We start from the raw sequence: 19,845 nt of genomic DNA on the forward strand, positions 1-19,845 counted from the left end.
TGCAGCCCCCCTCAGATCTCCTCCTAGTCCACCCTGGCAGAGCATCTGGAGTGACACTCTCAAGCCACCTCTGGGTCCCCGAGCTTGGGGACTGCCGTGAGGACAGCCACCAGGTCAGAGTAGCCCTTTCACGTGGAGCCCAGCTGGCCTGGCTACAAGGTCAGGCGGCCGACGCCCCCAGGGCGGGAAGTGGCTTCCCACGGAGGGGGGGGGCACAGAGGCTGCGCGTGTTGGTTCTGTGGAAGTCACCGCAGCCCAAGCTGCGCCCGCCTGGCACACACAGGCCTTCTGACCTGCAGGGGCTTTGGCTGGGCAGGACGGGGGTCTGGCCTTGGTCTAGAGACTGTTCTCTCCACAGGGCAGGAGGCTAAGTGGGCTTGGCTGGGCGCTGGCGGGCACCTGGGGCGGACGTCGCTGGCCATCTCCTCTACCCTCACTGTGCCCCAATGTGAGACGGGAGCCCCTTCCTAGGAGGGGAAGCGGGAGTGCACTTCTAAAGGTGTTCTGAGGTCGACCAGGTCACCCGTGGTGTGCTCTCTGGACAGATGTGCACAGGTGGGGGTCTCGGCAGAAGGAGGGAGGCGGGCAGCCTGTGGCTCTCATGAATTCTGTGGCTGCACCATGGCACTGGGGATCCTGGCCCTCACCTGGGGAGAAGTGGCTCACTGAGCTGCCCCAGTACCAGCGTCAGACTGTGGCTGGAAGGCGGGGCCAAGAGGTGACGGGCGGACTGTCAGCAGGCAGGGAGCTACCCGGAGACGCGCAGGGGCCACCAGCAGGGCTGTTCACACTGTGGCTGAGGACAGTGGGATTTCTACCAAGTTCACATCGCGCGGCGGGTTCACCAGTGACGTGCGCGCGGCCTGATGCCCGTGGTTCTCTGCCTCCACACCAGACCACGACCCCGGGTGGTTCCGGAACATGCTCCCCACCTGTCCATTCGTCCTCTGTTTACTATTTTTAAAGAAGGTTACCCAAGGAAGAGGAATTACTGGGGATGCTGCTCGAGAGATGACGAGAAGCTGAAGTGCCCCTCAGGGCAGGTGACGACTCAGCTGCAGAGTGTCACCAGCAGCAGCACCCAGGGTCTGCCTGGAGCACAGGACTGGAGCCCACTGTCAGGCTGAGCACTGACCACCCCTCACCATGCGCAGCTCCAGCCCATGCTGGCAGCAGAAGCTGGCATTTGACGTGCCCCCGGGAGAGCAGACAGAGTGCTTGTGGGCCCACACCAGTCAGCAGGGGGGGTGCCGTCACCTCCGGGTGGGGGTGCAGCATGGAGAACAGTGGGAGGGACGCGCGGCTCTGGACTCAGGCCTGGGGACCCCTAGGCCCTGAGTGCCTCTGCCAAGGTGCCCCAGAAAACAAGGTGGAGCGTCAGGTCTCACCTGCCCAGGAACCTCCTGCTGAGTGTGCAGATCCCAAGGGAGGACGGGATGAGGCCAGCTGACCTGGCCGCGCATCTGTGACCAGAGCATGGGGGACAGCACAGTGCTTCGTGAAGGGTGTTGGTGTCTGTGGGTGCTGCATCTGGCACGTGGTAAGTGTGGTGTGGGATGTAGGGCAGGCATGTCAGAACACGGGACTCAGACTCGGGAGCAGCAGGGCAACCTGAGTCCATCGCGGCGGGGGCCTAGAGGGCGGCCTCGCTGTCTCAGCCTGGGGAAGTCTTGCTTAAAACGGGAGTCACAGGCCACTAGCAGTGTTCAAACTGCCATCTGGCTGACCCAAGGTCCCTGGCCCTCCTGCTCCTGCACATGCCAGCCACCATGGCCAGTGAGGTGGGCCCAAGGCGGTGGGCTGGGCCAGCGCACCCCTGCTGTGGCTCCAGGAAGGAACTTCAAAGGTAGAGCAGATGCACCCACAGTGCCCAGGAGCCCACTGGGCTTGTGCAAGGGTGTGCCAGAGTTTGCTTGGGAAAAGCAAGCGTGGGGTCTGGAACTCAGCCTCCGGCTCTCTGTGCAAAGCCTGAGGAGGAGAACAGGACCCAAGGAATCAGGAGGACCACTCGTGGGGCCCGTTCCCTTCCCCTGCACCTAGCAAGGGCTCCTGGGCTGGTTTCTTAGGAGGAATCACTCTGTGTGGGTCCCCTGGCTTTGCCCGGCCTAGGGTACTGGGCAGGGCAGAGCTGGACAAAACTGGCCAGCAAAAGCCTATGTAGCATGAGACCCGGCCTCACCCACCCGCAGTGGCCAGTGTCCCCTTCAGGCCCTTGCTCTGAACGGTGTCTTTCCCCAGCTGCTAGCCCAGTGGCCTCTGGAAGCCATTCCCCAGGTGGCTCAGGACGAATGGCCACCAAGCTGGACAGAAGGTCCGGATCACTGGAGTCATGGAGAACACCACTCTGCAGGACCTGAGGCTTTCCAGAGAAGGTCCCCAGGATGCCCGCTACGCTGCAGAAGGTGCAGCCGTGAAGGAGCCGCCTGAAGAGCGGCGGGCACCGAGTCCTCTGCATGGTGTCGAGGTCAGAGCCCTCCAAGCAGTCAGCTTCGTGGAACCCGTCCTTTTCAAAATGGAAGAACTCAGTCCAGTCTGAGAACCCCTCTTCCTCAGACTACGCCAGGCCACAGCACCCCCTCCCATTCCGGTTAGGAAGGGCCTCAGGAGGGCCTGCTCTTTGCTCTGCAAGTAGGAACTGAGGCCGGGCGCCTCCCGAGAGCCTCTGAAGAGGGGAGTGGAGGAAGGCCTTCCTGGAGAGCAGGACGTCAGGGACAGAGAGGACTGGCGAAGCCGGACGCGCAGGGCTCCACTGAGCCTAGTGCATCTTTTACTGTGATTCTGCTTTTGGATTATACGTCTAGATCGAGCCTAGAGTTGGGGAAGTCACGCTGACCGAGGGCTCTGCAGGCACTCCCCACAGTCGCAGGCAGCAGGCCCAGCCGGGGTCTTGTTTTTTTGTCTTGCTCTTCTGCAGGGCTGAGAAGGGAACCCAGGGCCATGCCAGCTGGCCAGGGCTCCGCCACCAGCCTCACCAGCCCGGGGTCCTCGCTGGAGGGCACCGTGTGACATGAGCGGGGCCCAGAGTGTGGGAAGGCGCACCTTGCAGGTGAGCTGGTGACCCTCGCCAACCCGGGATGAAATGAAGAGAAGGAAACCCCAGCGTGACAAGGACGCTGGGTCCTGACGGTGGACGCGCACTCTGCCCGGAGCAGTTCTAACTGGCAGACCCGAAGCACGGAGCCGCCTTGTTCTCAGCCCCTGTTCTGGGACGCAGGAGGCCTGCTGCAGGACCGGCTGGCCGTCTCTGCTGGGTCCTCTTGGTGCGCCAGGCCTGGGGTGTGTGGAGGGCCGCAGCGGTCCCCATGGGACAGTTAAACGGGAGCCATCGATGACAACTGTGACGCAGGCGGCACGATCCTGTCGTCTTCCTTCCCATCATACACATAGGTGACAGGAAATGCAGAGAGAGATGCTTTAAGGAGTGGCGGATGATGAGGGGGCGCAGGCCAGCTCGGGTCCTGCTGAGAGCCAGGCCCCACCCTGCGGGCTGCTCCCCACCCCAGTCTGACCCAGTGCCTCCCCCAGACTGTAGGTCCGGGGCCCAGCCACTGCTGAAGGAGGCCTCCCTGGGGCTGGTCTCCAGCTGCAGGAGAGTCCACAGACGCCCGGACGGCCAGAGCCAGAGGACGACTTCAGAAAACAGCCAAGGCAAGAGGAGGTGACCCCGGGACCCAGGCTGCCAGGGGGTCCTGGGCGGGGGTGTGGGGCGGGGTTGAGTCCCTCCTGGAAGATGGGCAGGCCAGAGAGCAGCCAGGGCCAGGGCCCCCATGGGAGTGGGTTTGGAACCTTCCTGCTGCCGTTAGGTGGCAGAGCATTCAGACCTCAGAGGGCCCTTCAGCCTTCCTTCTACGCCCCCTCGCTGCCCCGCCGGCTGCCCTGGTTCCCCCACCTCCGAGTCGGGCGTCCTGGACCCTAGCAGGTGGGCCTACCCTGGGGCAGAGGTGAGGGAAGCGGGGTGAACTGGAGGGCCAGAGCCCACCGAGCAGCTCAGGAGCCTTCCTTAGAACTTCTGTGTCGCCTGGCAGCAGTGGGCTGCTTCTGCACAAATGGACACTTGCCAGCAAACGGTTCCAACATGGACGTCACTGTCCGCAGCTGGACGAGCCTCAGAGGCAGGGGCACCTCTGTGTCCCACCAGACATTTAGAGGGGCTTAGGAGGTTCTCGGAACCCGTGCTTCAGCCTCAGTTCTGTGCTGGCTCCCAGGCCCGCCCCGGGGGATGCATGGGGACCCGCCGGACCCGCCAGACCCCCCCTGGAGTGTCCGAGCGGCCCCATGCCCTGCTGTTGGAAGCAGACAGACCCTTGTGGAGGGGCAGGAAATGGCCCTTTCAACAGTGGAGGCTTTCCTCAAGCCTTTCTCCCACTAAAACATTTTCTTCAAAATTATTTTCATAAGAAAGATTAACAATTTCAACCTGAGCTGCTAATCCTCTTTCATTTAAAACTCTGCTGATAAAATTCTTTGCTTGTCATTCAAATAGTAATAATTATAGATCTGAAGCCTCCATCTTGGGCTTCATTAATGGTCAGTTGTATGGAAGTGTGGGGCTGAAGTCAGCTTGGGTCCACCTCCGAGTGCCGTCCGCTGGCTTCCCCTGGCTACGGACCATAATTCCACAGTGATAAGGGGAATGTGTTAATGAGAGGAGCATTATTTATCCACAGCACCTGCCTTTACCAAATACCTTTTGTGAGTCTCTCCTGTAATTTTGGTGTACAGTTAAAAAAATTACAATGTGAAGATTTTAAATGCTAGTGAGCAGCAACTTCTATAAAACAAGTCTAAAAAAAGTTTAATTCAACTTTATGATATTTCTACTGATTTATGCCTTTTAAAAATTTAAAGTATCTATCCATGGAATCTTGAACTCCCAAAATAGCTATTTATCAAAGAAATGACTTCTATTGAGTTAACTTATTTCTGTCAACAATACAATTATCTTAATAAATAGGAAACACTGGACGGTTAGAAGAAGCCACGTGGAGGACAGAGATAAATCTGTCATTCTAAACAGACTAAAGTCTCCTGATGACTTTCTCATCCTTTTAAATAATTAAATCCCCTCACTCCATCTGGATAATCAAAGTTTGACCACAGTCAGTTAACAGCCCACCAGCCCTTTGTGAGGAGAGAGAAGCTCACCTCTGGCTTCGACGAGGAACAGAAATCAGGTCAGTCAGGCAGACGGAGGAGGACCCTGGCCGGAGCGGATTTCTGCTCACTCCTGTAACTTACTGGACAATAGAGAAGGGTCTACCTGCAGATATTTGTTTCCCAACAGACTTTTATTAACATAAGTCATTATATAGTCTTTATTGAATGAGAAAATAAGAATGTGATTTCAACCTCGACCTTGCCCTTTGACTGACATAGGAAAAGCTCTTTAAGCTATGATTTATTTAAAAATTCCAATGACCTACGAGACTCATTTTCTCAACTCTGGATTCCACAGAGTTAACAGGACAGGCAGGGTGATTGGACATTTTTAAAAAGCCATTCATGAGGATGTGATTCTAAGACAACAAAGCTCTGGGGAGACCTGCTACCCCGATGACAAACTCTAAGAGAGACAGACCCCACTCGGCGGGGCGGGGACAGACCTCGGGCCACATCCACACTGCGGGCGTCCCAAGACGCTGGCCACCTCAGTGCATGGACGCCTCTCCCTGAGTGGCCCTGTGGAGCACTCCTGTGTGCTGGGCACAGAGCTGCCCACCCACGTTCCCCCACCTGGCGGTCACCTACGGGATGCAAATGGCCAGTCCCAATTGCAACCCTAGAAGCAGATTCTCTCTGAAGACTCAGCACCTTCGTGGGACACAGTCAGCACAAGAAGGCCCAGAGGACACAGCTTCCCTCCATGGATGACGACCGCGGTGACGCTGGGGGCCTTGGGGAGGAGGAGAGAGGAGGGTGGTTGCCTAGCAACCCAGCGGCAAGGCTTTTCTTAGCAGCAGCCTTTTTGACATGCTGCACCACGATGTGCTCGTGACGATTTTCTGATGAAGTTTCTAGGGGTGATAAAGAATTCCAGCAAGAGCAGGCGGGTGGCCCGGGACGGTGACACAGACGTGACTTCCTCCCGCAGCAGAGGGGAGACACTGGGTTCCACAACAGGTTATTAGAAAATATCTGCAGGAATTCTAAAAGCGCGTGCTGAGAGGAGAAGGCTTGATTCAGTCTTCCCAAGACTGTACCCTCACGAGGAACAGCAAGCCCAAGGGACAGCACCCACACCATGACCCAAGCTCCTGGGGAGGCCCAGGGCTGCCCCTCCCCAGCCAGACCTGCCGGGGGCTGCTGCCCTCTCCTTCTCCCAGGCCCTCCGAGAAAGGGAAACGGCTGGACCGAGGGTGAGGGGAAAGCCCAGAGCAGGGCCACTGCTCACTCAGCTGCTGGAAGCGAGGAGCGTGAAGGAGAGCAAAGGACGCCGAGTGTTGGGCAGTACTCTCACAACTGGGGGTGAGACGTGAGCGGTGAGACCACCCGTGAGTTCCCTCTCCCAGCTCAAGGCCAGGCACACTGTGGCCTGCGGCTGGGCAGGCTCCAGGCCGGTGGTGGACAGCACCTGCCTTTGAATCATCCTCCTGCTCTGCGTTCCAGCCCACCCTCCCCCTAGAGCTTCCTCATCACCTCTGGGCAGGCCATCGGGGATGTACCCAGCGCCACCGGCCACTGCACCGTGGGGCCCCTCTCCTGTCCACACCTGTCCACACCTGCCTGGATCCAGAGAGGCGCGTCTGAGAACCAGGCTGCTGCCCCGCCCGCTCTGGCCACAGACTGCCACGGTACGGCGTCTCCATTGTGCAGAACACAGGTGGTTCTTGGCGGTGACTGTCAGGGTGTCATGGAGTCAGACCACAGTGCAGGGCTGCTCTGCTTTTCCTGTCCCTTGGGTACTGGGTATTTGCGGTGATAGGGAAACAGGTACCCTGAGGTGTTATATTCTACAAGACACCTAGAGAGGCTGGGCTGAGGCTGACTTGCCTTTCACAGAGGAAGGGAAATCCCAGGAGTCAGAAGGCAGAGGAAGTGACACCCCAAGTGGAGATGTGGCCTGGCCCTTGAGCTGCTGTGGGACCAGGCACCTTCCTGTACCTACAACCAGGGTCCCGCGGGGCCAGAAGGGAAGCCCTGCTCTGCAGAAGGCAGGGATTGGACCAGAGACCCCCCACACCATGCACACCTAAGTCAGCATCAGTGGCACTGTAGGGACGGTGTCACAGGTGCGGCTCATTGTCTCCACAGGGGCTCACTCTGGGCAGGTTCTGAACCATGACCTCATCTAGAATTGAGCTCGAGTGAACAACACAGGTGTGATCTGGGGCCCCAAAGGTGGGGAACTATAGGAAAGATGGCCCTGGATTAAGGACAGCCCACAGTATATGACAAAAGGACTCTCAAAACCTCTTGAACTCAAATCCCCTTAGCATAGGGCCCCACAAATCTAGTGATCAAGCCCCACTGACCAGGAGTTTGGTCTGAATATAATCAGATGGCCTCCCAAACAGCAAACCACCATGAGCAAATCCACAAACATATGACAGCAGGATTAGCCCCATGGGAACCTAACAAAATGTCAGATAAAAAATCATATGATACATTTGAAATGATTGATGGATTAAGAGGAAACCACCACCAACAACAACAAAAAGAAATAAAAAGAAAAACTCAGAAGGTAGGTTTGAAAAAGAACAAAATAGAAAAAGTGTAATTGAAAAGTATTCTCCTTGAAATTATAAATACAATGGGTGGATTATATAAGTAGATGAGACACTGCTGAAGAGAGACATGCATAGTGGAAGGCAGGTCTGAAGAAAATTCTTTGGAATTCAGGACAAAGAAAAAATATTTAAAAAATTGAGAGACTTGAGAATAAGAATTCCTAACGTATTTCTGTTAGAGGAGAAAAATGAAAGAGAAACAAATTTAAATTGTTAATGGTTTATGAGTGTTGAGAATTGATAGATGACAGGGATTCTCTGGTTCTAGGATCCTTGTAAATCTGGAGTGAAAATAAAAATAAAACATGTCCATTCCAAGAGAGAGCATGAGGAAATTTCAAAATGACAAAGGCATGGAAATTAGAAAGAAAGAAGAGATGAGTCACAAGACCAGCCCTCAGATACAGCTCAGGATCTCCTTGGCAGCAGGGTGTCAGAGGAAGTGAACAGGCTCTCTGAAACCATGAGACAACAGTACCTAGGGTTTGATCCCTGGCTGGTCCTTGGAGTGTGGAAATCAAAGACTCTCGGGGACTGGAGCACCTTCCCACTAAAACACTGAAAGATGTACTTTAGGAAAGAGGCAACTTGACCCAAAAGAGAACTAAGAAGAGGGAAGGTAAGGGAATTATTCTGGTAAAGTGAGGGTCAGCCTAAGCACATGCTGGCTCTGAACATTAATGGTAAAGGTGGTCTACAGTTGAAAGGCAAAGAGGACCTAAATGTCACACAAACCCACATGCTGATGTGCAGGGCTGCACCTGGGCCACAGTGGACTTCTGGTCCTTCCACATGGGTCTGTCCATACGGGTTGCCCTGTGGCTCACATGGAGTAAGGGTCGCCCTGCCGTCTTCCACCTGTCCCAAAGTGGCTGCTGCTCAGTAACGAAGACCTTGCATCACACACTCACCTGGCCCACAAGCCCAAGTCAGGACTCCCAACCCTCAAGAAGGACGGTCTTCCAGGAAAGAGCACCAACAGGTGTTTGGCCAGGACCAGTGCTCCCTGGCTATTCACCCCTTCCACCCCAATGGATATGAGCTTCTTATGGGCAGGGTAGCACCATCTCCATCCAGGACACTGTCACCGACCACGTCCAGGGCCGTGAGGTACCAGGTGCATGTTGCGCTCTGAGCCATGGGAGGGACTGTGTGAGTCCGTGAGTCTTCACAGCTGTGTTCTGCAAGTCAGGCACAGAGCCCCAGATGGTCCCACCTGCAGAGAGCTGCTGCGGGCCAACTCCTCAGAGCACAGCTGCACCCTGGCAGAGGTCAGAGCCACCGGGTCTGCTGGCCGGGCTGGCCCCCAGGGAGCCTGTGCGCTACCTGGCCGTCGCAGGCCCAGCCTCAGAAGAGGGTGAGTGCCTCCAGACCCTGCCCTGGTGCCAGCGCTAGCAGCTCCCCAGACACTCAGCACGGGCAGTGGCCACCAGACAGAGCGTCGGTGACTCAATTCAGCAAATGTCATCGGATGCTGGAGGCTACTTACTCGATGTCACCCCTTCCACCTGCGACGGGAATGTCTGCCAAGGAGGACATGGCCATCAGACAGGATGCAGAGGAGAGGGGCTGCAGCCCTCTGCTGCAGGTCGGGCGCGTCCCAGGAGGCCGCACTTTGCTGCCTGCAGTCCCCGGTGGGGGCTCGGCCATCACCCACCCCTCTCTAGGGCGAAGGCCCGACGGAGCCAGCTTCTAGATGCAGAGCCGAGGAACCACCCTCACCCCAAGGCCCCAGCACGTGTCCCCGGCCGCTGGGCCTGGCGAGATTTGGGTCTCTTGACGACAGACAATCTCACCGACCTGCCAGGGGCTCAGTGTCCCCAGCCCTCGGGGGGCTGTGGAGCAGACCAGCCCACCGTGCTGCCAGGAATGACCACTCTGGCTGACGCCACTGTGCCTCGGTGAGCCGGGACTCAGGTGGAGTTCAGTCTGTGTGTGTGTACGCAGCTGGTGCCGTGGGTGGGGGGCGTCTGAACTGCCTGCTGTTTCCACAACAGGAAACTATAAAGAAGCTGACGCATCCGGACAACAGAACAGTGCGCTGCAGGGAACAGGGCTGAGCCCCACACCCACACAGAGCCTCCCACGTGCCGCCTCCTAGGCAGGTGCGTGGCTTCCTGAAACCAGCATCCACTCCACAGCACGGGCCACCCTGTGGCTCACATGGAGTAGGGGCCAACCTGCCGTCCTCCACCTGTCCCTGGCCTGGGCGAGGCCTGGGTGGGAGGTGCTCCTGCAGTCCACCTCCCACCAGCACAGAGCCGTGCCAACACTCCTGCGCAGCCCGGGCAGCACTGACACAGTCCCTGGGCCTGGAAGCTGGGCCTGCTCCACCAGCTTGGCAGACATGATGGCGTGAAGAAAACCGTCAATCAGGTCACACGACGCTGCCTTCAGAAGGGGCCTGGCGGCTGGAAGTCCTGCTCGCAGAGCCTGGAGGGCGTCCTGCTTCAGGTAGAGGGTGGTCTAGCGCCCTCCCCGACACAGCGCCTGGCAGTGCTGCAGCCCCGCCCTGTCAGAGGCCATCTCCAACTCTGGGTGGGCCCTGGGCCAGGACCGTCCCCCAGGCCACAGAGGCCACAGCAGGACACCCGAGGGCCTCAGAGCCAGCAATTCTCCATCCTGGACGTTCCCCACCTGCCTCAGTCACCTAACTGGCTCTCCTCCTCTGGGCATCTAAGGCAGCCTCAGGACACTGTCCAGTCGGGCAGAAAGGAAGCCCTTCTGCAGGGGGAAGTTCTCAGTGGCCCCTCCTAGCGCCTTCGCCGGTGCCCGTGATGCCCCAAGGGCAGACAGCAGGAGTCTCAGACACACGGTGCTCCTCTTACAGATAGAAGCACCAGGAAGCGCCTTCCGTGGCTTTGCCTACAGGGGGGACGGGGAGGGGCAGAAGCCACCTCGTGAAGGGTGCCTGCTGGTCACGCAGTCGCTGCGTCTTGCTACAGGTGGAAAGGTGTGCGGACAGCGGGGCTGAGGGGCTGAGGTGGTGACAGCGGAGGGTCCTCGGGCGCACAAGACGCCAAGACCAGGAACGGGGGGCAAGGTCCTAGGAGAGCTGGCACTTGCCACCCTGCAGCCCAGGCTGCCAGCCATCCTGGTGGGGGGCTCGTGCTGCCTCGGGCTGGGGTCCTCGGTGGGGAGTAAGAGTGTGGGGGAGGGGATGGGGCTGTCTTCTCCGTGTGGGGCCGTGGCCACTGGTGCCGTCCGGCCTCGGATTCCTTCACCTCTGAGCGTGCAGTCCACCCTGCACCGAGGAGTGGCCTGAGTGCGGTCCCATGCTGGGTCTCCGGGGACGAGACGGGGAAGTGATGCTCCTGGGACAGGAACATGCCCCTCCTCCCCCAGAGGCAGGCAGGAGGCCCCGCCCCTTGGCACAGTGACCAGGACTGCGTCCTTTAAGACAGAAATCAAAGAGGTTCTCCGGCCCACACGGAGGTGGCAGCACCCTGAGGAAGGCATGGCCTGCACAGAAGTGCAGGGCCATCTGTGACAGCTGTGAGGCCGTGTCCACCACGTCACGGGCGTCTCAGTGACTGAACCCACGGAGCCCAGCAGCAGCGCCTGGCCAGCGCTCTGAGGGAGGGTGGGTTCCCGATGGGTGTCCTCTCCCAGTCACTCCACGGTACTTATGAGTTGGTGCCCGGGCCCTGACCCATGCAGGGTTGTTCCCTGTGGGGAGGCCTCGCTGAACGGCAGAATGGCCCTCTGAGGTCACACAGCGTTTGGCCTCCTCCAGCGACTCCTGTAGCCAAGGGCTGGCCTCTACAGAGGCTCCTTCCCCGGTGGGCCTCCCTGCCCCGCCCACCCTGCTCTGCCCTAGGGGGGTGTCTCGAGCAGAAACCTGCCTGGGCTCCGACTGGCACCTCAGTGGGTCACGCAGCAAGGCAGGTGCCGTGCCCTCCCCCCAGGGCCCCCAGGGCCAACGGCCCATCACCTCAGGCCAGTGTGGCCAGCAATGGTGCAGCATGAGCATTCCCCACTGCCGTGGACGCCTCCCCCTGGCACCATGGGTGCCCCGGCTCCCACCCTGGCGCTCAGATGCCAACGGCTTTCCCTCTGTGTGCCCGCGAGCGGGTGTTGGAACACCATGCTCCGCTGGACGCGCTGCTGACCATCTGGAACAGTGGTCCTGGGGTCGCCTGGACGTCACGTCTGCACTCTGTGGCTCCGTGCGTCACCAGGTCAGTGGTCTGATAAGGATAGGCAAGTCCCAACGAGGCCAGAGTGACCGTCACCACAGGATCATCTTCCTTGCAGCATTAATGAGTGGGAAAGTCGCTCTTCCAGCTCTTCCGAGGCACCGACATGCAGACGTCCCGCAGCCGGGGCCAAGCCCAGCCTTCACGAGGACCTCTGCCACCCAGTGCTCCCCTGGCCTCCCCTGAGGGGCCTCACACTGCGCCAAGGAAATGCCCAAGGTGAGCCCCTGGGCTCAGGTCAGAGGAGAGGGAGCAGGACTCCAGAGTGACGAGAAGACCGGTCCCCCGCATGGCCACGCCGGACCTCCTCCTCCATGCACCAGCTCCTGCTTGCAGCTGTCTGAATTCTCTCTCTCTCTCTTTCTCTTTTTTTGTTTGGTAGGAGGGATTGATCCTGGGGTGCTTGACCACTAAGTCCCATCCCCAGACCTTATAAAAGCTTTTCATTTTGAGACAGGGTCATGCTAAGTTCTTTAGGGCCTAACTTGCTGAGGCTGGCCTTGAACTTGTGATCCTCCTGCCTTGGCCTCCTGAGCCATGGGCATCACAGGCGTGTGCCACTGCCCAGCTAGCCGTTGCACTCCTGGAGCCTGGAATGTGCTCGGTCACAGTGTTCTTTGCACACGGCACTGACCCAGGAAGGCCCAGCTCCCTGGAGCTTATGGTTTGTGGGATGAAGTCAGGGAGCTGGCTGAACCCCACTCAAGGCCTGAGAACCGGGTCCAGCCATGGCGCTGCAGGGGAAAGGGCCCGTTGGGAGTCTGGTGGCACTCACTGGCTGCTTGAAGGGATCCTGTTGGACCTGGCAAGCATCTGGCCGGTTGAGGGGTCTTTTCTGGGACCTGGGTGCTCTGTGAAATTGCACTCGAGCTGCACTCTGGCGTGATGCTGCAGCCCAGGCCAGCTTCCCACAGGGGCACCACGTGTCCCTGTGCCACGTGGACTCTGCGTGACACATGACACCGGACACTGGGGGCTCCAACAGCCCTGCCGAGTCGCCCCAGCATTGAGCCTGGCTGCAAGTCGGAACTCCTGGTCTCGACATCAAAGTCCCTGAGAGGCCAGGTGACGGTGACCTACCGGCCACTCATGAAGAGCAGCTTCTCTGTTCATGGGCCACCTGGGCACACAGCAGGAGTGAGGTTTGTAAGTGAGCGATGAACAGCTGGCCCCACCTGGACACATTAATACTGTCCCTGCTGCGTCAGAGGGACAGCCTTTGAGGCATCCCCTAGTCCAGCACTTGATGGGGGAGACTTGGACCCTGTCCTGTGCTACAACCTGGGAGGCCGGCTGCCGCTGGCTGCCGCCGCCTGGGTCTCCCCACCCACCCTGTCCCACAGGATAGACCTGAACCCCCGCTGCCTTGTCCAGTGGTCTTGGTGAGCAGCAGCCTCCGGCTCTGTCTCTGGCTCAAGCGCCAGGCCTTGTGGCCCTCTGTGGCCCAACTCCACCAGTGCATGCCACCGTCAGGTGGTCAGGCAAGGAGGGCTTCCCCAGGTACACGATGATAGTGCGCAGGGCCCACCTGAGTCCAGGGAGCTGGCTGCGCACAGGACACGTTCCTGCCCACATTGCAGAGCTGCTCAGTCGAGGCAGGCAGTGTGGGCAGTACCATGGCTGGCCTGGTGTCTCCGCCTCCCTGCCTGGGCCAGGGACACCTCAGGAAGCACCCAGCCACCCACACGGCTCCCGTAAGACCCGGCACTCCTTAAGCACCAAGTGGCAACACACAGCCATGGGTGTGGTCCCTCCCTGGGGACCAGGATGCGGGGACGGTGCCTCCCTGCTGAAGGCACTGAGGTCTCCTGCTGCGCCGCCCACAGGCAGCTCTGCTGGGCTGCACCCCAACCAATCGCCTCCAGAGGGACGTCTATCACAGGGACACACAGGGACACACAGGGACACCTATCTGCTGAGATGGCGCTCAGTGGGCTGGGAACCCAGGAGGAGGGGGCAATAGCCACTTGTTCTTCAGAAAGCAAAAGAGTGGCGTGTACACAGTAGGCGCTAATAGAATATGTGGCTCCTCAGCTGAAAACAGGTCAGTCTACGCACGACCTTGCACGTGGCGAGGCATGTGGGATGGCACCTCTGGGCAGCACCACGCTCCCTTGTGGGCCAAGGGGCCCGGGACAGTGTGCAGGGGCTTCTGGGAGGCGTGGTGCCCACCCCGTGCTGGTGCGAGAAGCACACTGACGGCCGGGCCCCCAGGGGGGCTCTGGGGCTCCCCTGTCCCTCTTCGACAGAGGGTCAGTGCTGCCGTGTCCCCCCCAGAGGGTGTGGCCTTACCAGGATCATGTGGCCCGTGGAGATGTCCATGTCGGGCTGGACGGGCTCTTCTGACCAGGACGAGGTGCTGCTCCGGGCAGAAGGGCTGGGCATTGGCCCGTCGCTGAACTGGGACGAGACGCTGTTGATGCGGGAAGTGTGTGGGCCCTCGGGGCGGTCAGGGGGCCGGGGGGCCATGCGCTGGCGGCACAGCTCCTGGAAGACAGAGGCAGAGTCAGGGCGTCCAGCCTCGGGGAAGGCCCCAGGCTGGGAACTCGGGCAGCAAGAGAGCCAAGGCTGCTCCCATGAGACCAGCCCCCGGTCACTGGGACCCCCGCATGGGCGCCTAACTCAGTAGCCCTGGACATCCTGCCCCACGCAGGGAGCAGGCCGGTGGGAGACCGAGGACACTCACCCCGCCGTCTCAGGAAGGGCTGGGCACCTACTCTGTGACAGGTGCCCGGGGCCGGGGGTCTCTCCCCTCTCACGAGTGCGTGGCAGGGCTTCGCGGGTGCCCTGACCCAGGCCACGGGGCTGGAGCGCGAACCTCACTCCCACGCTTCTTTCTCCTCCTCAAACAACTGCCACACTACGTGTGGGTCGGGGACCATGGCAACCCTGCTCCCTGGCTGACAGTGACCGTCAGATCTGCCCTGGGGGCTCCGTCCCTCCGGGGGACAGGGTGTCATTCTGGGACACTGTGACGGCCCCCACATGGGTTCCGTCCCTCTGCCCAGCGAGAATGGCCAGAGGCAGTGGGTGAGGGACCTTGGCCATGGATGGGCTGGAAATGCTCCAGGGACGAGCAGCTTCAGAGCAGCCAGGCCGTCCCTGTGCACTGTCCACTTCATTCCCATGGCCCTGCCAGCTGGGGCGTGGCTCACCAGGGAGGCTCCCAGGGTCTCACTCTCCTGCGTGCCCCGGGCTGCCATTTTCCTTGGCTTTAGAGCCCGGGAACTGCTGGCCCCCTGTGGAGAACATGCCCTGCCTGCTGGGCTGTCTGAGGGTGGACAGTGGAGTCCTGGGCCCTCTTCCCAGGTAAGGCACAGCTCGGCCCAGTGGCCTTGAGAAGGGGCCCCTTATGGGGCTGGTGTCGCACACCTCGCCCTGGTGATGGCGAGGACCAGCATGGCACTGGAGGAGGCGGGGAAGGTGAGCCCCAGAGGTGCCTGCGTGTGCAGGACACAGCGAGCAGGGCCACTCCACCGCCTCTACCCCGCGGACAAGTCCCTGTCAGCTCCCCACGGAGTGTGTCTATGGAAACAAAACAGGGTCAAGAGTCCTCAGAATCTCAGAAACAAGGAAAGCAGACTAGCAAAGCCCCGCCATGCCGGGAGGACTCAGCTTGGCCCCTGGGGCAGTGACCAGCCTGTGGGCGCTGCTTGGCCTGGGCCAGGGCACACCAGGGTGCTCCAGAGGAGAGTCCACCTGGTTAGCACCTGCGCAGCCACAGCCCAGGCAGGCTCCACAGCCCCGGGGGGGAGACGGGCGGGGCTGCGCGGCGGGGCCTGTGGCCATCACCCAGCGCAGCCTCTGCTGTACACACCAGGAGCACCCGGTGGCCTGGACGTCAGTCCTCCCCCCCACCCCCAGAAGGGAGTGCAGCCACCCAGGGCCGGATACGGGGCTGGGGTCCTCGCTCCGCCCAGTCTTTCGACCTGGTGTCCTCAGCTTTCCCCTTAGAAGTGGAGACAACAGGGCTGCGGTGGAGGCAGAAAGCTCCGTGTGTGAAAGGCTCCAGGCTGCCTGCTGCCGGGAAACCGCAGCCCCAGCCATGGCACCGGAGTGTCAGGGCTACAGCGTCACAAGGCTCTCCAGCCAACGCTCTTCAGCGTGGCCGGCAGGCTCAGGCTCAGTGCTGCGTGGCCAATGTCGGTGCGCGCCGTGCCTCCTGGTGGCTGCAGGGCTTGGCAGTGGGAAGAGCACTGTGTCTGGGCCGGCTCTGGGAGCAGGGCAGGCTCAGGCCGGAGCTCCTTCCGGGGACACTGGCTGCCGTTCTCCTGGCAGGAGTGTGTGGCTCAGGGGAGTGGGAGGCTGGCAGCAGGGCAGCGCTGGGCATGCTCAGGATGCCCCTCCCTGCACGGAGCCCTAGGAGGAGGACGCCTTCCCAGGTGAAGGCGCCTGCCCGGAGCCTGCTCCCTGGGCGCGGGCCCGTTTGCTGCCAGCTCAGGGCTGGCGTATCCCCTTGAATGTGTGTCTTCTGGGCAGGCTGGGGAGCAGCCCTCCACTATGGCCTTCATGGGGGCTCTGGAGCAGCTGGGTGTGATGCTGATGGAGTCGTGGGCCTGCTAATTCGGGTTTCCATCCAGAAGGAGGCAGACAGCTGATCCCCGATGTGAGGAGCTGGGAAGTCTGCCCAGGAGGCTGAGGGCGGCAGGAAGGTGAGAGCCGGCCGACGGACTCCTGGGCACTGGGCCTCCTGAAACTGCCACTGGCCCCCGGGGACAGAGCAGGAGACGCCGTGCATCCACCTCCTCGGGCTGCAGAGCTCCTCTGCTTCCAGCTGGTGGACAGAAGGCAACCTGCCACCTGTGGACGCTGGCCGATGGGGCTCCTGGAGGCTGCAGGGAGCTGGCCAGGTAGGAGAGAGCTACACCTCCACCCAGGTGACCTGGGCCAGAGGGAGCCAGCAGAGCCCTCCAGGGGCTGCACTCAGTGGGGCCCCTTCCCCAACTTCCAGGGCCTTCCATTCACTGGCAGCACCTGCAGCAGGAGGCCTGGACTGTGCGGGCTGCCCCGGGGCACTGCCTCGGCTCCATGGCCTGGCTCCTCCTGAGGAATGGAGGTGACGGCGCCAACCTCACGGTCATCACAATCACGAGGGGAAGAGGGGAGGCTTGTTTCAGAACAGCTGGCCTAGGCTGGGCATCACATGTCCATCCGTCCGCCCAGTGCCCATCTGTCCAGTACATCTGTGCATGGCCTGTCTGGACTCCAGAGTGTTAGACTCTGCAGGAGACGACCAGGCCTGCCTTCTCTGTGCTCACCGTCCTCCTGGGACCCATGGCGACACTCGACCACGTCCTGGGAAGGGTGACTGTGGGACCGTCGGGGACTCTCCCTGCATGGAGGTCAGTGTGGGAGGGCTGGGCTGGGCCTCAGGTGGGATTCTTCCTCAGAAGGAGCTGTGGGCAGCTTCCAGACGGTGGACCTACTGCAGGGAGGCGAGAGGGGAGGCCGCTCCTTGTTGGCTTGCGGACACTGCTGCTCACGCTTCCTTTGAACCTCGGTCCAGGGCTGGAGCTCACGTGCTGTCTGTGGACGGAGCACTTCCTGGAAACAGGCCGCACCAGCCTGCCCACTAGTGCCAGATGGGACTTGCCCCATGTGGCTTCCTTCCCCAGAGGCCCAGCGGGCCCAGCCCTGCCCTCAGATGGCCCTGAAGAGATGGTGTTCGTGGGCCTCAGCGTCTCTGTCCGCCTGGCTGTCACTTCAGGGTGGTCCCGTGACAGAAGGCACTGAGGGTCTCCACGTGGTTCCACAGTGGGTAGCGTGAGGGCCGAGCCTGCCCGTCTCTGTACCGCCCGTCACAGGTGACATGCTTGTCAGGCAGAGCCCCTCCCCCTGTGTGCAGAGACAGTGGTGAGGCTGCAGGCTGTGCCGTGGCCTGGCGAGGCTGAGGGGTCCCCAGCTCTGCTGCACTTTGGCATCCCCCTCCTGGGACCAGAGACGGCCCATGCATTGTTGCACGCCTCTCCCCAAAGCACCCATGCCTAACAGGGCCATGGTATCCCACAGAAAGCCTCCAGGGCACGAGCCACCGAGCCCTGGGATGGCAGGGCTGGGGTGCTCAGGAGGAGAATGATGCCGATGGCTGAGCCTCTGTCCGGTGGGCGGTGCGCCTGGCCAGGCAGCCCTGCTCAGGTCACCCCGTGTCCCGGCCTCGTGTGGAGCCACGCGGCACATGGCAGAAGCCCTGCCAGCAGGCGTCAGGAACAGTCCTGGCCAACATCAACATCTGAAGTCACTCTGAGAGGTGAGCTGAAAATAGAGCTGCGATCCAGAGTGTCTCCTTCGAGCAAAAGATAATTGATAATGCTGAATCAACAATGCAGGCAGGCCCCGGAGAGACCTGGAGACCGGCCCAATGACGGTTTGAATTTTCCCTCATTTATAATCCTGGCAGCCAGCAGAAAGGGCACAGTCAACACCCACAACAAGGCTCCCTGGTTCAGATCACAACACCCAGGACGAGAGCTGTGGCCTGTCGCTGCCATTAACTGGCAGAGGAGCAAGCTCGGAGAGGCCCAGTCCAGCTCCGCGCAGCCTGCGGGGGGCCCCCGCCCTTCCCCTGCACAGGCTTTGTCGTGGACACAGGGGGCATTGGAGAATAGGTCTTCACTCAGCTGGACAGAGGTCCAGGACCCTCTAGCCACCTCACTCCGAAAAAACAAAGCAACCAAACAGGGTCCTAGAGGAAGCCCGAGATCCAGGCCAAGTCTAATAAAGAAAAAGCAGGGGTCTGTTTGTGACCTGGGGTGACCGACACCACTTTAATCCAAGTGATCAGAGCATGTGGCTCGTGACCTCGAGTTTAAGAAGCCCACGGTGGGCTCTGCAGCCATGCCCGTGGCTTGGTGACCACAGGTGCGTAATTAGGAAGGGAGAACACAGCAGCTCTCCTGGTCACCCAGGCCAGCGAGGGTCAAGGAGAGCCCACAGGAGTCCCTCTGGACGCCTGCGCCACGCTAGTCAATACCTGAACAGTGCTCACGCCGCACCTGCTGCCAAGGCCGACTCCAGCCTTCCTACAGTGGGGAGTGTGACACACCGGTTGTCTTGTCTTGTACCAATCCTTCCTCTTCAACAGGCAAGAGGGAGGGAACCCAGGAGAGTGCACACTAGGACTTTCTAGAGAGCACTCTCATTCCTGCACTCGCTGAACCTCAGCTGTGTGTCCCTGGAAAGGACGCGTGTCTCCAGAGACGTGGCCACCCAGGCCATCTGTGCCAGCTGTGGCTGTCTGGACTCTGTCGGGGGTTGAGAAAGTTGGAGGATGACAGACGCCTATCACCGCAGTTGCTCACGGGAAGGCCCGTGGACAGTAACGGGGCACATGACCCTGCAGGTGGTGTCTGCAGGAATGGCCTCTGTTCTCAGGAAGCAAGTGTCCCAGAGATGGTGGTATCTTAGAAAAGGGTCCCACAGCAGAAAATGAAGTCCACTGTTGGGAGGGAAGACAGGCCCGGGTGGATCCAAGGGTGCACCAGTAGTAGGTTGTCTGGGTCTGAACCCCAGCTCTGCCCTCACAGTGGGGTGACACTGGACAAGTGACTTGGTTCTGTGATCTGTAAAATGGGAACAAGAGAGCCATTCAGCCTGGGTGCTGGGGTGATTCCAAGTTGCTACACCTGATGCAGGTGACGCACGCCCCCCGTCAGGGCTGGGCCACCTCGTGCTGGTGTCGGGACCCACCCGCCAGCTTCCCTGTAGGCAGCGTGCAGCCAGGGCTGAAGGTATGGTGACATCTGGGGACCTTCATTCCAGGACCCACCAGGGCCATGCCACACCAGTGTGACTTCTGACTACTCCTCTACCAAGTAGGCTCCTCCCCATCCCCAGGTGTAGTCAGAGCAACTGGGATTCTAGAAAGAATAGTGCTCCCCTCCACCTCCTCACAGCTCAGTGCCCATCACTGAGGACGCAGG

The 19,845-nt window shown here is 60.3% G+C and overlaps 1 protein-coding gene across 1 annotated transcript in view; it reads right to left on the reverse strand.

The window, feature by feature from the left end:
- Positions 1 to 19,845, reverse strand: part of PTPRN2 (protein tyrosine phosphatase receptor type N2) — a 944,635-nt gene that overhangs the window by 51,437 nt on the left and 873,353 nt on the right. Inside the window, exon 14 of the mRNA XM_081285260.1 lies at positions 14,219 to 14,413. Coding sequence (XP_081141386.1) covers positions 14,219 to 14,413 — 195 coding nt within the window. The remainder of the gene's footprint in view (positions 1 to 14,218; positions 14,414 to 19,845) is intronic.

This window comes from Spermophilus citellus (genome assembly GCF_964194105.1).
Source record: "Spermophilus citellus genome assembly, chromosome: 3".
Classification (NCBI taxonomy): domain Eukaryota; kingdom Metazoa; phylum Chordata; class Mammalia; order Rodentia; family Sciuridae; genus Spermophilus; species Spermophilus citellus.